Source organism: Gallinula chloropus (assembly GCF_964237585.1).
Source record: "Gallinula chloropus genome assembly, chromosome: 4".
NCBI classification, from domain to species: domain Eukaryota; kingdom Metazoa; phylum Chordata; class Aves; order Gruiformes; family Rallidae; genus Gallinula; species Gallinula chloropus.
In genome coordinates, this window is record NC_140088.1 from 82258222 (window position 1) to 82271591 (window position 13370).

At 68.8% G+C, this 13370-nt stretch overlaps 2 protein-coding genes across 2 annotated transcripts; one reads left to right on the top strand and one right to left on the bottom strand.

Moving 5' to 3' along the window:
* The first annotated feature begins 745 nt into the window (after nucleotides 1-745).
* On the top strand, nucleotides 746-6691 carry LOC311190865 (rho-related BTB domain-containing protein 2-like). The gene is made up of 9 exons (XM_084262922.1): nucleotides 746-1036; nucleotides 1150-1253; nucleotides 2746-2931; nucleotides 3037-3992; nucleotides 4371-4489; nucleotides 4761-4911; nucleotides 5187-5275; nucleotides 5386-5491; nucleotides 5632-6691. Exons 1-9 carry the CDS (start codon nucleotides 845-847, stop codon nucleotides 5799-5801), a joined length of 2073 nt encoding a protein of 690 aa, XP_084119048.1. The 5' UTR covers nucleotides 746-844; the 3' UTR covers nucleotides 5802-6691.
* A 904-nt stretch (nucleotides 6692-7595) lies between these two features.
* WDR54 (WD repeat domain 54) lies at nucleotides 7596-11283 on the bottom strand (the record flags this gene model as incomplete). The annotated part of the gene is made up of 9 exons (XM_084262981.1): nucleotides 7596-7727; nucleotides 8005-8079; nucleotides 8220-8382; nucleotides 8537-8637; nucleotides 9509-9636; nucleotides 9874-9930; nucleotides 10036-10102; nucleotides 10327-10389; nucleotides 11059-11283. The coding sequence occupies 9 exons, from the start codon at nucleotides 11281-11283 to the stop codon at nucleotides 7596-7598; spliced, it is 1011 nt and encodes a 336-aa protein (XP_084119107.1).
* Nucleotides 11284-13370: the final 2087 nt, after the last annotated feature.

The window sequence follows — 13370 nt, forward strand, 5'->3', positions numbered from 1 at the left end:
GCACCACGTTGAGATGGGGGTGGGACACACACACACCCCCCCCACATAGGACGGGACTCGCAGCGTTGCTGCGAGTGGCGCTGGGGTCACAGGACACGGGCTGGCGCTGGAGGCTGCCGGTGCGGCCGGTGCGCGCCGATGTCGCCGGTTCCACCCGCGCCCACTGGTCCCGGCTGGTCGCACTGGGGCGCAACTGGCGAGAGGCGGGTGCCGGCTGCGCCAGGCGTCCGGCCGGCGGGGCTGGGCGCTGTCCCCGCTGTCGTCACCGATGTCCCCGCTGTCGCCGCTGCCCCTGGTGCCGCCGGTTCCCGCCCCGCCCCCCCCCCCCGCGCTGTCCCTCCGTGCCCCCGCCCCCCGGGCCGCGCGGGGCGTGTCCCACCGGCCCCGCCCCCTCCCGGGGCGTGACACCCGATGCGGGGGGGGGGGAGCGCGGGAGGTGGTGAGGGGAGGGGAGGGGGGGGCGATCACGTGGTCGCGCGCGCCCCCTGGCGGCGCTCCTTTGTCCGCGCGCGGGCGGGGCCGCGGCGGGGAGGGCGCGGATTGACGGGCGGGGGGGTGTGGGTGCGAGGAGGGGGGCGGGGCGAGGCGGGAGACGCGGCCGCCGATTGGCTGCGGCGGCCGGGCGGGGTAGAGTGGGCGGGACGTCCCGGCGGGGCGGGCGCGGATTGGGCGCGGGGCGGGGCGGGCGGGGTAACGGGCCCGGGCGGCGGCGGGCGGCGGGGCGGCGGGGCGGTAGCGGCGGGGGGCATGGGAGGGGGGCGGCGCTGAGCGCGGCCGCTCCGTGCGGGGCCCCGCTGCCCGCGGCCCGGCGTCCCTCCGGTGCCCGGTGAAGCCGGCGGCCCCCATGGACCTGGACGTGGACTACGAGCGCCCCAACGTCGAGACCATCAAGTGCGTGGTGGTGGGAGACAACGCGGTGGGCAAGACGCGGCTGATCTGCGCCCGCGCCTGCAACGCCACGCTCAGCCAGTACCAGCTGCTGGCCACGCACGTCCCCACCGTCTGGGCCATCGACCAGTACCGCGTCTGCCAGGAGGTACGGGGCGGCGGGGGGGGGGCGGCGGGGCGGAGCAGCCTCCCCGGGGGGGGCGTTCTGAGGACCGGGCTCCGGGCCGGGGCCGTGAACGGCGGTGGTCGCTGTCCCGGCAGGTGTTGGAGCGCTCCCGAGATGTGGTGGACGAGGTCAGCGTCTCCCTGCGCCTCTGGGATACCTTCGGGGACCACCATAAGGACCGGCGCTTCGCCTACGGCAGGTGGGACTGCGGCACCCCCCACCCTGAGCCCTCCTCCCTCACCTGCTACCCGCACCCTAAGACCCCTCCCACCCGCACCCCATGTGCCACCCGCACCCTGAGACACTCTCCCCCCACCCCCCCCCGAGCACCCCACCCCAGACCTGCCCACCCGGAGCTGAAGGGGCCCCTTGGGCTGCTGCCAGCACCCAGAGAGCAGCTCCAGCACCCTAAACCAGAGGAGGGGCGGGAGTGACCCAGCTAGGGGCTGCTTTCAGCACCCAGGCAGCAAGCACCACAGCCCCCAGATTGGGCAGCAGCAGGGCTTAGTGCCCTGACAGCCCCCCCGATTTGAGCAGGGGGCCCTGGGTGCTCCCAGCTTCCCCGGGAGGGCAGCCAACACCACCCGTGCTGGGGCTGCCCATCTGGGGAGCGGGGCTTGGCTCTGGGGTGCTGGGGCCCTTTCCTCGAGGGTGCTGGCCTGGCCCCGGCAGCTGCCCTGGGGCTGTGGCCGAGCGGTCACCGGCCCCCCTGACCCCCCCCTTGCTCCCTGGCTGTAAACACCCCGTTCCGTGGCTGCTGGCACGTGCAGGCTCTTATCGCCCACCGCAGCGTGCCAGCGCGGCTCGGCAGGCTCCAATCTCCCCTCCGCACTGCTGGGGGACAGCCTGGGCCCACAAGTTGGGGCACCCCTGGTCGGGGAGGTCTGTTTTTGGGGTTGGGGGGCTGCTCCCACCTGGGCTGCCCGAGGTGCTCAGTGCTGCTCCAACCCCATGGGACGGTGGGTGCCAGGTCCCAGCCTGGGCCGGCGTCGCTCCCGTGCTGGCTGGGGTCCCACGGGAGACGGCCGGTAGCGTCTATCTTGGTTCCTGCCGCGGGCCCGGCTCCAAACGCGCCTCCTGGTCACGTCTCAACAAGGCGCAGCCTAAAAACAAACCAGGTCTGGGGCCACGTGGCTGCTCCCAGCCGCCTTATAAGGCCCCGGGGGCTGTGGGGACTCAGGCGCTGCTGGCACCTCCCGCGTGTCCCCTGTCACCTTGCCCAGGGAGGCTCCCCGGAGCCGCTGGCAGTGCCGGGGATGACAGCAGCAGCATGCCAGCCCCTCACCGGGCACAGGGAAGGGGCCTGAGGTGGCTGGGCAGGGTCCATCCCTGCAGCCGTACCCGTGCTGGGGGCTGGCACCTGCTCTGGTGCTCACCTGGTCGCTATCTGTGGGCCCCTCCTCACACCCCCTCATGCCCCAGTGTTCTGTGGAGGGATTCCCAAGGCTAGAACAAGCCCTGTGCTCTGCTGTGCTGTGCTGGTGCCCAGGCTGGGGCAGGTCTTGGCTGGGCCAACCATGGTGCCCCAGAGCCAGCTGCCTGAGGTTGCCTCCTGAGGCTGCCCCCCAGGGCTGTGAGGCTCCCCAGGGCCGTGGGGCAGAGCCTCACACAGGCAGCCAGGGGCACAGGGAGCTTCAGCGGGTCATGGCAGGGCAGAGCTGCCCTCACCCTCCTCCTCATCCTGGCCGCAGGTCAGATGTGGTTGTGCTTTGCTTCTCGCTGGCAAACCCCAACTCCCTGCGTCACGTGAAGACGATGTGGTACCCTGAGATCAAGCACTTCTGCCCCCGGACGCCCATCGTGCTGGTGGGCTGCCAGCTGGACCTGCGCTATGCCGACTTGGAGGCCGTCAACCGCGCACGCCGGCCACTGGCCAAGTGAGGCTGCCACGACGGGCGGGCGGGGGGTGGTGGGGCTGTGGGGGCCGGGTCCCTCCGTGCGCAGTGACACGGCCCTGCTCCGTGTGTCCTCTCCTTCCCCAGGCCCATCAAGCCCACAGACATCCTGCCCCCAGAGCGGGGCCACGAGGTGGCCAAGGAGCTGGGGGTGCCCTACTACGAGACCAGCGTGGTGGCCCAGTTCGGCATCAAGGACGTCTTCGACAACGCCATCCGGGCCGCCCTCATCTCCCGCCGGCACCTCCAGTTCTGGAAGTCCCACCTGAAGAAGATGCAGCGGCCCCTGCTGCAGGCCCCCTTCCTGCCCCCCAAACCCCCGCCGCCCGTCATCCAGGTCCCTGACCCACCGGCCAGCCGCAGCTGGGGCCCCGCCGCCCTCTTCTGCACCCCACTCTGCGCCGACGTCGTCTTCCAGCTGCAGGGCGGCCAGCGGGTCTTTGCCCACCGCGTCTACCTGGCCACCTCCTGCTCCAAGTTCTACGACCTCTTCACCCTGGAAGGGCCGCGGGGGGCAGCCAAGGAGCCGGCCACCCGCACCAAGAGCCTGGATGGGGAGCGGGGGGCCCTGGCTGAGGGAGCCCACGCCCCACTGCGGACTTCGCAGAGCGACGATGCCCTGAGGCCAGTGGCGGCGGCGGTGGCAGCGGCGGCAGGGGACGGCGTGGCGTCCGGTGGCGATGGCGGCGACCGTGACTTGTCAGCGTGGGGCCGTGGCTTCGTCAGCATGCGCTGGGAGCTGGTGGAGGACCCGGTGGCAGGGCGGGAGAAGCGGATGGCAGTGGTGTGCATGGACCGGCGGGTGCAGGCGGAGCCCTTCCGTGCCGTGCTGGAGTACCTCTACACCGGGCGGCTGGACCAGGCCCGCGGGGACCTGATGCAGGTGGCCACCATCGCCGAGCTGCTGGAGGTCTTCGACCTGCGCATGATGGTGGCCAATGTGCTCAACAAGGAGAGCTTCATGAACCAGGAGATCACCAAGGCCTTCCATGTCCGCCGTGCCAACCGCATCAAGGAGTGCCTGGGGAAGGGGGTCTTCGCAGGTAGGGGGGTCCCTGGTGGGAGGGGAGTGGGCATCAGAGGGAGGGCTGTGGGCTGTGGAGTCTACCCTGGCCGGGGACATCACCCAGTTCCTTCCCCTCCAGCTGGCTATCCTGGCTCCCACAGTGCCCTGCCTGGACCTGGGGCTCCTGGCTGTGCCGATCCCCCTCCCCGCCCTCCTCTGACCCCAGTTGTGGTCCGGGGTCCCAGAGCACCCATCCCTTCCTTGTGCTGTTCCGGCACACACGTTGCAGTACCAGGCTCAGTGGGCTGTGGTGGGGCTGCTGGCTGGGCTTTGCGTCCCACAGCAGCTGTGGCAGGGGCCAGCATGGCTGAGGGGTGCATGTCCCCACGCTGAAGCTGTCCCTTCACCCTCCCAGATGTGGTTTTCCGGGTGGATGATGGGGCTGTGCCGGCGCACAAGCCCCTGCTCATCGCTGGCTGCGACTGGATGATGGCCATGTTCCGGGGGGCTTTCCGGGAGAGCTACGCTGCTGAGGTGAGGGGCCTTGGGGGTGCTGGGGACGGCCAGAGGGGTGTCCCCACTGGCTTTGCCACAAGGACGAGCAGGATGGGTGCCCCTTGGCAGTGCTGGCTGGGCTGGGGGGGGTCCCTGACAGCCCTCAGCCCTGGCACAGGCGAGTTGTCCTCCTGGAAAGAAAGTGGGGGGACTGTGTCAGGCAGGAAGGGGAGTGTATGTGCCAGGACAGGTGCTGCTGGTGGCCATGCAGTGCTGCGTGCTGGACCCTCCCAGACCCCCTGTCCCACAGGTGTCCCTGCCCGGCACTAACTGCGCCTGCCTGCGCGCCGTCCTCGACTTCCTCTACACCGGCATCTTCACGCCCACGCCCGACCTGGACGCGATGGAGCTCCTCATCCTCACCAACCGCCTCTGCCTGCCCCGGCTGCAGGCACTCACAGGTGAGCCCTGGGTGCCCCCAGCACCCCCTTTCCCTCCCAGAGCCCCCCCTTTCCCCCCCAGCACCCCCCTTCCCCCCCCAGCGCCTGTTGACGTCATGTGTCAATATGATTACGGTGCTGCGAGGATGGGGATCGATGCGTCCCCAGCGTGTCATTAACGGGGTTCTTATGTAAGAGCTGGGCAAGCCTGGCTTGGCCCCGGGGTGCAGCGCAGCTGCCGGGGTGCACGTCCCCAGTGCTGACCCACAACCCCCCCCGCTTTTCCCCACCCCCAGAGCAGTACGCCGTGGACGAGCTGCTGCGAGCCTTCATGCAGCGCGTGGAGATTGACGAGCAGGTGATCATCTACCTGGAGATGACACAGGTGAGCAGTGGGGAGCCGAGGGCAGGGGGAAGGGAAGGGGTGCTGCCGGTGTCGGGGGCCGGGCAGCTGCCCCCCCCCCACTGCAGCCAGCTCACCCTGGGTGCCCGCAGTTCCACAACGCCCGGCAGCTTGCAGCCTGGTGCCTGCACTACATCTGCACCAACTACAACAGCGTCTGCCGCCGCTTCCCCCGCGAGATGAAGTTCATGTCTCCAGGTACGGTGGTGCGGGAAGGGGAGGGCAGGCACACACGGTCAGGGCATGGGGATGGGGATGGGGATGGGGATGGGGATGGGGATGGGGATGGGGGGGGGTCTATACCATTCTCTGACAGGCCGCTGCCATCCCTGCTGCAGAGAACCAGGCGCACTTCGAGCGGCACCGCTGGCCGCCGGTGTGGTACCTGAAGGAGGAGGACCTGTACCTGCGCTCCAAGAAGGAGCGGGAGCGCGAGGAGCAGCTGCAGCGCAAGCAGCACACCCGCAGCAAGTGGTGCTTCTGGCGGCCCTCGCCCCCCGTCTCCTGAGCTGGGGGGGGTTACAGCTGGACAGGGTAGGAGGGGGCACGGCTGGGCTGGGGGGCTGCCTGCTCGGCCCCTCCACCAGCAAAGGGCTGTTGTGCCCCCCCCCACCCCCCCACCAGCCACTGCCCGTTTACACAGACACCCCCCCATCCTCCCGCCCCGGCTGTTTACAGGCGCTGCTGACCCCCGAGGCTGCTCGCTGGGTCGCGGCCCGTCCGTCCCGCCGTGCCTTTCCCCGGCACGGGAGCGGGGCTGGCCGTGCCAAGCCGTGCCATGCCGGCAGGGCCCCCCCCGCCCCGCCCCGGCCAACGCTGGTGCTACCTCTGACCGAGCAGTATTGTGGGGCTGGGGGTGGGCTGGGCAGGGGGGGTCTGTCGGCCCCCTCTTCCTTCCCATGGGCTCCCCCAGTCCCGTGCCGGGTGCTCTCCCGGGCAGGGCTCTCTGGTGCTGTATTTCCCCCCCCCCTCTTCCCCAATAGAGGAGGGGTGGCCAAGCTGTGAGTGGGGTGCGGGGTGGGAGGGTGGGGTGGGCACGGGGTGGGGGGTGGGGGGTCCCTGGGTGCTCGTGCAGCTGTGGGAGCTGCTCCTGCCTGGGGGAGGGGATGGGAGGGGGAAAGGCAGCCTGCCCCCCCCCCCCCCCCCCCAGCTCATCTCTGTGCCTTGGACGTGCCCTGCGGGGCCACGGGCCGTGTCCCGGGGGTGGGGACCACCGTCCCACGTCCCGGCGGGTCCCGGGGTCCCCGGGCTGAACTGCACAACCGTTTTTACACTTTTTTACCCCCGCCCCATGAGCACACACCGCCCCCCCAGGGCCCCCCCCCCCCCAGCACTGTGAGCGGGGCTGCTCACGCCTCTCAGCATCGGCTGTTTTAACCTTTAATAAAACCTTTTGTAACGGGCCTGGACTGTGTGCCCCCCTTCCTTGCTCCCCTGCCCCACCCCATTCTTGATCCCCCAACCCCCACAGGAAGACTCGACACAGAGGAAGTGGATGTTCAGGTGGTTTTATCATGGGTGGGTGGAGTACGGTGTGTGGGGTCCTGACCCACGGTGGGGAGGGGTATTGGGGGGGTGACTCCCTACCCTGAGGGGCGCAGGGACCCCAGGCCCTATGTGGGGTTGGGGGGGGGGGGGATGCCCCATATCTTGGGGCTGGGCAGCACAGTGGGGCTGGAGCCCCAGGCGCAGCTCTTGCGGAGCGTGGCAGGGATCTGTCCCGGGCTGAGCTCCCCCACGGCCCCGGTACCCCCCCCCCGTGGGTGTCTGGAGCTCCCAGCCGGGGCGGAGCCGGCGGTGACCCCGGTCGGGGGCTGGGCTCAGCGCGGTGCAGGCGGTCCCGCGGCTCTGGGAGGTTAGAGGCTCCTCTTCCCCCCCCTCCTCCCGGTACCCACCGCCCCGGGGCAGGGCGGCCCACGGGTGCCGCACCCGCGGGTGGGACCAGCCGCGCTCCGGGCGCAGCAGCAGCAGCAGCGTGTAACGCGGGTTTGTCCGGGAGCTGCGGGACGAGAGGAGCCGGCTCTGCCCCCCCCCCCGCATCCTCCCTCCCTCCCCCCCGGGAGCCAGGGCCCCCCCCTCGGGCTAGGGAGCAGCCAGAGCAGCTCCGAGCCCCCTGCCCCGGGGATGCTGGGGAAGGGAAGGCTCAGCACCACCTTCACGCAGACTTCCACCCCCTCTGCCACTGCTCGGCCCCCAAGGAGCGGAAGTCGGGGGGCTGCACCGAGCCCCCCCACCCGGCTTAGGGTGCCGGGGTAGCCCAGCTGTCCCGGTGCGGCCGCGGCCGGCCCCTGGGGCTCGCGGCCTACGCCGGGCCATAGCGGAAGATCTCGCTCAGGTCGTAGCCGGTCACGGCGAAGGAGTTCCCTTCGGGGTCGCAGAAGCGGGCGCCGCAGACCTGGGTGTCGGTCACGCACTCGGCGTGGCGGTGCTCGATCTGCAGCGGGGAGACGCTCCGTAAGCCGCAGCCGGGCGCTTGGCCTCCGGTCTCACGGTGACTCGGACCGGGGTGAGCAGCGAACCCCTCGCCGCGGTCATGGTGCCTCACTGGAGGCCACAGGAGAGAGCAGCTCCTGTGCCACTGCCCCCATCCTGTGCCACGGCCCCCATCCCGTGCCATGGCCCCCATCCTGTGCCACGGCCCCATCCCGTGCCACAGCCCCATGGCTCAGTCCACTGCGTACACACCAAGGGCTGTCGCTGCCCAGACTCACCTCGATGTCATCGGTGTCCAGGTTCCTGCTGAGCTGCCAGACGTGAACAAAGGAGTCCTCTGCGCCCGACAGCAGCTGCATGGGGAGCGGGACAGGGGCGGTGGGGACTGGGAGGCTGGAGGGATGTGGAGGAAGGGGCAGAGCCGCATGCGAGGGAGCAGTAACCCCAGTGGGTGCCCTGCTGGGTTGGGGTGTCCCAGCACAGCCAGCTGTACCTTCCCTGTCTGCGGCGCCAGGTCCAGGGCGTAGATCCATCGAGCGTGAGCGTTGATCTCGGCGCGCAAGAGGCCGGTGGCCGCCTCGTACAGCCGAATCTGCCCGTTGCCGTAGCCAGCAGCCACCACGCCGTGCCACAGCTTCACCGAGGAGCAGGTGCAGCTGGGCACAGGGGCTTATTTCATTGGGGGCTGAGTGACGCCCTCCTGCCACCCTCACACCCCTCGCGAGACGCCAGCGTGGCCTGGCTGGGGACACCCAACATCACCCACAGATGGGACCCGTCTGTGTCGCTCCACCCGCCCCTTGGGCTCACCCAAAAGCCGGGATTTTGCTGAGCAGGGTGAACTCCTCTCCCACGCTCCAGACGCAGAGAGCCCCAGCGTCGTCAGCGGTCACCAGGTCACCATCCCCGTCCTGTGAAGCAGAGGTGTGTCAGCCTGGGCTGCGGCACCGCTCGCGGGGCAGCCGGCTCTGCCGCCGGCAGCTGACTCACAGCCCCGGTTCTGGCTGCCCCGGCTGCCTGCGCCGCTCAGGGTTTGCGCAAGGCCATGAGCTGGAGCCTGTGGTGAGAGCACACGTTGTGTTTGGCAGCACCCGCTGCCGGGCTTTGCGGAGGAGCGAGGCGCCCGCGGGCACACGCGGGCACGGCCCTTTGACCACGCCAGCGTTTGGAGACACTAATTACACAGGGGATGGATTTCTAGGAAGAATTACTGCAGCCCCCACCCTCCGTGCTCAGGTCTCAATGCTCTTCGCCTTATGGGTGGCTGGGGTCCCACACACCAGACCCCCAGCCTTCCCTTTAGCAATGAGTGAGGCAAAGCTCGGTGGGGCACTGGAGGAGTCCCGGCAGGCACGGGGAGAGGGCGGAGTGGGGCTCCCGTAAACAAGCTCCATATCCAGGCTAATTGGGAACCAGTTCTCAGCCATTAATTGTTCAGGGGAGTCCCAAACGCTGAGAAAGTTAGATGTGACTAATTAGGGAAAGCGTGGGAAAGCGTCCTCGTGGGGAAGGAGGGGGTGAGCGACGAGGAAGCCAATTAGTGCGGCTGCAGAGACGCAGACTGGAGTAGAGGGGAACTGAAGGGGCCCCACCCCGGCTCCAGACCGTGCCATGGTCAGGTCAAGGTGGGCAGCTTGGGGACATCGTCCTCCACTGGCAGGGAAAAGGCTCATCCCTTCAGCTCCCGCACAGGTACCGCCCTCCCCAGCACTGGGGACCTCACCAGCTCCCCATTGGCTCCTTGGGCCCAAGAGGCTGCTGACAGCACAGAGCGACACGTACCGCAGCCTGGTCCAGCTCCGCCGCGATGTCAGTGATGGCGTCACGATGCTGCTCCAGGACCTCGCTCACCGTGATGTTCGTCCCTTTTGGGGGGATGTCAAACACCAGCACCTGCCCGGAGGACGTCCCTGTGGGTGGGCAGGAGGAAGCATCAGTGAGGGGCTCGTCCTGCTCTGTGCCGAGCCCCAGCCTGGCTCTCTGCACCCCTCAAGACTCCCCCATGGGGCTGCTCCTTACGAACGCTGCACAGAGCTGCACCATGAACCCAGCCCCTGCATTACACCATCCCTGGGCCCTGGTGACACCCCCCGACCCTGTGCCACCCTCCCTCCCTGTCCTTCCCCAAACCCTGCTGTTTGGCTCACCCACGCAGATGAAGCGCCCGCCAGCCGCAGCGATCCCTCGAGCAAACACAGCTTGTGCTGCACGGGAGGAAACCAAGAGCAGGTTGAGGATGTGCAGCGGCCCTCAGGAACCAGGAGAGGGGCCGTGGGGGCTCCTCGCTGTGCTCCCACCGTGGGGTTTACCTGGAGGATGCTCTGTGATGTCCAGTGCGTGCCAATAAACCATGATGGAGCCATCAGACTCGTACATCTGGTGAGAGAAACATCAGGGTGAGCCCCATGAGGGTGGGGAAGTTCTTTGTGTGGCTTTGGGCTCACCTGCTGCCCCGGGAGGTCCCCAGGAGAGAGTGATGGCTCACTGGGCTCACAGCAGGCCCTTCCCCTGCACCCCCAGGAGCTCAGCTGACCTCACAGCGAGCTCGCCCTCCCGCCATTGGGACTTGGCTCCTCATGCCCCACGGGAACGCAGCCTACCTGGATCCCTTTCTGGGAGGTCAGCACCAGCAGCACCCGCGATGGCAGGACACACCAAGCAGCCTGGAGGGAAAGGAGGCTGGGCAGGAAGGGAAGACAGGCCAAACCCCTCCTTCCAGGGGAGAAGACAGGCTGCTGTCACCCACAGAGGCGTGCGTCTTTCTGGCTGCTGTCCTGGGTCACAGGAGGGTCCAACTGTCCCCAGGGACTGCTCCCTAGACCTCGCAAACATTTTTGGGAGGCTCCTTCCCCTTCCCTCTCCCTGTAATCACAATGCTGGAGGCTCCTGCTTCATCCCAGCAGTTCTGCAGCTGCGTGTGCTGGGAAGGCCCTTCCTCCCTGCTCTCTAGTTCTGCTGCCCCCTCCCCATGCTCAGCAAAGGGACAGTTCGGGGGTAGTGGCTGATGGGTCCCACCGCCCTGGGTCGGAGCAGGCTGCCATTGAGGCGCAGACCTCTGCGAAAGCCAAGCCCCCCCACCGAGGTGAGCACGGTCCCTCATCAGGGCACAGAAAAACGCAGGGAAGGCCAAGAGGTGCCGCCACAACCAACGCCAGGTACCCCTTGTCACACCACAGTACCCCACCCCAGCGATCCCACCAGCAGCACCGTGCTCCCCTGCAACCATCCCTCCCCACCACCACCCCCTCCACGATCCCCTTCCCAGTTTACGGGGTAGCTCTGGCTTCACATCCAAGGCGGTGGGCCCCTGCTCCCAGCCCGGGAGCCTCTACCTGTGTGAGCAGGGAGGTGCTGAGGGCCATCCCGCCCTCTTTCGCCTGCAGCTGGCGGTGGGTGAGGCCGAGCCCGTCGGCGGCGGCGGTGACCACGGTGACACCGGGGCCGTGCACGGTGCTGAAGCAGAGCAGCGGCCTGCCGGGCGGGCGCAGCACGCTCAGGTTGTTGTACAGCGCCGCGCTGCTGCTCTTCAGCTGGATGCTCTTCTCCTTGCGGTACATCCTGCGGGACGGGGCGGGGAGGGGACCGGCTCCAGGCCACCGGGCAGGCTCCGGGGGCACCGCCCGCGCAGCCCCCGCCAGCGGCCCACAGCCGCCCTGGCGCCTTCCCCCTGCTCCCGCCGGGCTCTCCTCGCCCCAAGGCTCCCCCGCCGCTGAGTCCCCACCTCCCAGGCGCCCCGCGCCCGCACCCCGCCCGCTCCTTCCCCGCTCACCCGCTGCCCGCCGCAGCCATGGAGACGGCGGCGCGGCGTGATGACGCAAGGGCGGGGCGCCGGGGACGGCGTTGCCGTGGAGACGGGACGCTTCCGCGCCTTCGGGGCGGGATGGCCGAGGTACGTGTGGGGTAAGGGGGGGAGGCGAAGGGCCGGGGTGTGCTGGGGGCTGGTGAGGTGTGCTGCGGCATACCGGGCTGCGCTGGGGCGTACTGGGGTGTACCGGGTTGTACTGGGTTGTCCCGGGGCGTATTGGGGTGTACTGGGATATATTGGGACTTGCTGGGGTGTGCTGGGGTGTATTGAGTTGTGCCGGGGCGTACTGGGGTGTATTGGGACTTGCCGGGGCATACTGGGATATATTGGGACTTGCTGGGGTGTACTGGGGTGTACTGGGTTGTGCCAGGGCGTATTGGGGCATACTGGGATGTATTTGGACTTGCTGGGGTGTACTGGGGTGTATTGGGTTGTGCCGGGGCGTATTGGGGCGTACTGGGATATATTGGGACTTGCTGGGGTGTACTGAGTTGTGCCGGGGCGTACTGGAATATATTGGGACTTGCTGGGTTGTACTGGGTTGTGCCGGGGCGTATTGGGGCTTATTGGGATATATTGGGACTTGCTGGCGTGTACTGGGGTGTATTGGGTTGTGCCGGGGGGCGTATTGGGGCATACTGGGATATATTGGGACTTGCTGGGGTGTGCTGGGGTGTACTGGGGTGTATTGGGTTGTGCCGGGGCGTATTGGGGCGTACTGGGATATATTGGGACTTGCTGGGATGTACTGGGGTGTACTGGGTTGTGCCGGGGCGTATTGGGGCGTACTGGGATATACTGGGACTTGCTGGGGTGTACTGGGGTGTATTGGGTTGTACCGGGGCGTATTGGGATGTACTGGGATATATTGGGACTTGCTGGGCTGTACTGGGGTGTATTGGGGTGCACTGGGGGGCTCTCCGGGGTGCACTGAGTCCTCCTGTCATGTGTCGTTTCCCCATCCCACCCCCGGCTTCCTCCTGCCCGCCGGTACCCCGGGCCTGCCCTGCCCGTGGCTCCTCCCTGCAGAAAATGCCTCCCCGGGAGCGGGCGGCCGCCCCCAAGAGCCGCTCGGAGAAGTCCCGTCCGTCCCCCGCTGCTGCCGCCGCCGGAGCCACCGTGGTCCCCGAGCATCCTCCCGACTTGGAGCGGGGGGACTGGGACATCGGGGACATCATGGCAGAGCTCTTGTCCCGCGTCATGGACGAATGTGCCAAAGCCGACACGGCTCGGCTGGTGAGTGCTGCCGGTACCGGCCTCTCGCAGCCCCCGTTCCGCAGCGCGGGGGGAGCGGGGGGGGGTAGTAAGGTGGGCGAGGGCTCGGGGGTGGGGGCTCAGCCCTGCTCTGCCCCGCAGCGTGTGCCCTTCGCCGTGGAGCAGGCGAGGGTCGCCCTCCTGCAGATGGTCCGGTGGCAGTTCCTGGTGCGGGACGAGGGGGACACGGACCCCGCAGCAGACGGTACCTGGCGAGAGGACGAGGAGCCCGAACCCCGCGTCGGGGATTCCTGGGCGTGGGGCTCCGTCCCCGTCCTGAGCGACCGCCCCTGTCTGTGTCCGGACGAAGGAGAGGTGAGAATGGAGCCCGGGCGTGGGGTGCCGAGCGGCGGAGGGCTGAGCCTGGGCTGTCTCGGAGCCACCGGACACGGATGAGGGACTCGTCGGGTTCCCCCCTCTGTACCCTCCCGGGCAGGTCTCCGGTAAGCGGTACGGACGGCAGGACGACCCCGCGGCGGCTGAGACCGGAGCTCCCTCTGCGCAGCCCCTGCATGCCGGCCGGGTCACCGACACCGACACCAGCACCGGCACTGATGTGCCCGCGCCGGGGCTGTCCTGCCCGGA

What these genes read in the sequence shown, in the direction of transcription:
- LOC311190865 (XM_084262922.1), top strand. Translation starts at nt 845, where the DNA reads ATGGACCTGGACGTGGACTACGAGCGCCCCAACGTCGAGACCATCAAG. An exon ending in CGGCGCTTCGCCTACGGCAG is followed by an intron (nt 1,254 to 2,745) that starts GTGGGACTGCGG and finishes TCCTGGCCGCAG; the next exon opens with GTCAGATGTGGTTGTGCTTT. An exon ending in GGGAGAGCTACGCTGCTGAG is followed by an intron (nt 4,490 to 4,760) that starts GTGAGGGGCCTT and finishes CCTGTCCCACAG; the next exon opens with GTGTCCCTGCCCGGCACTAA.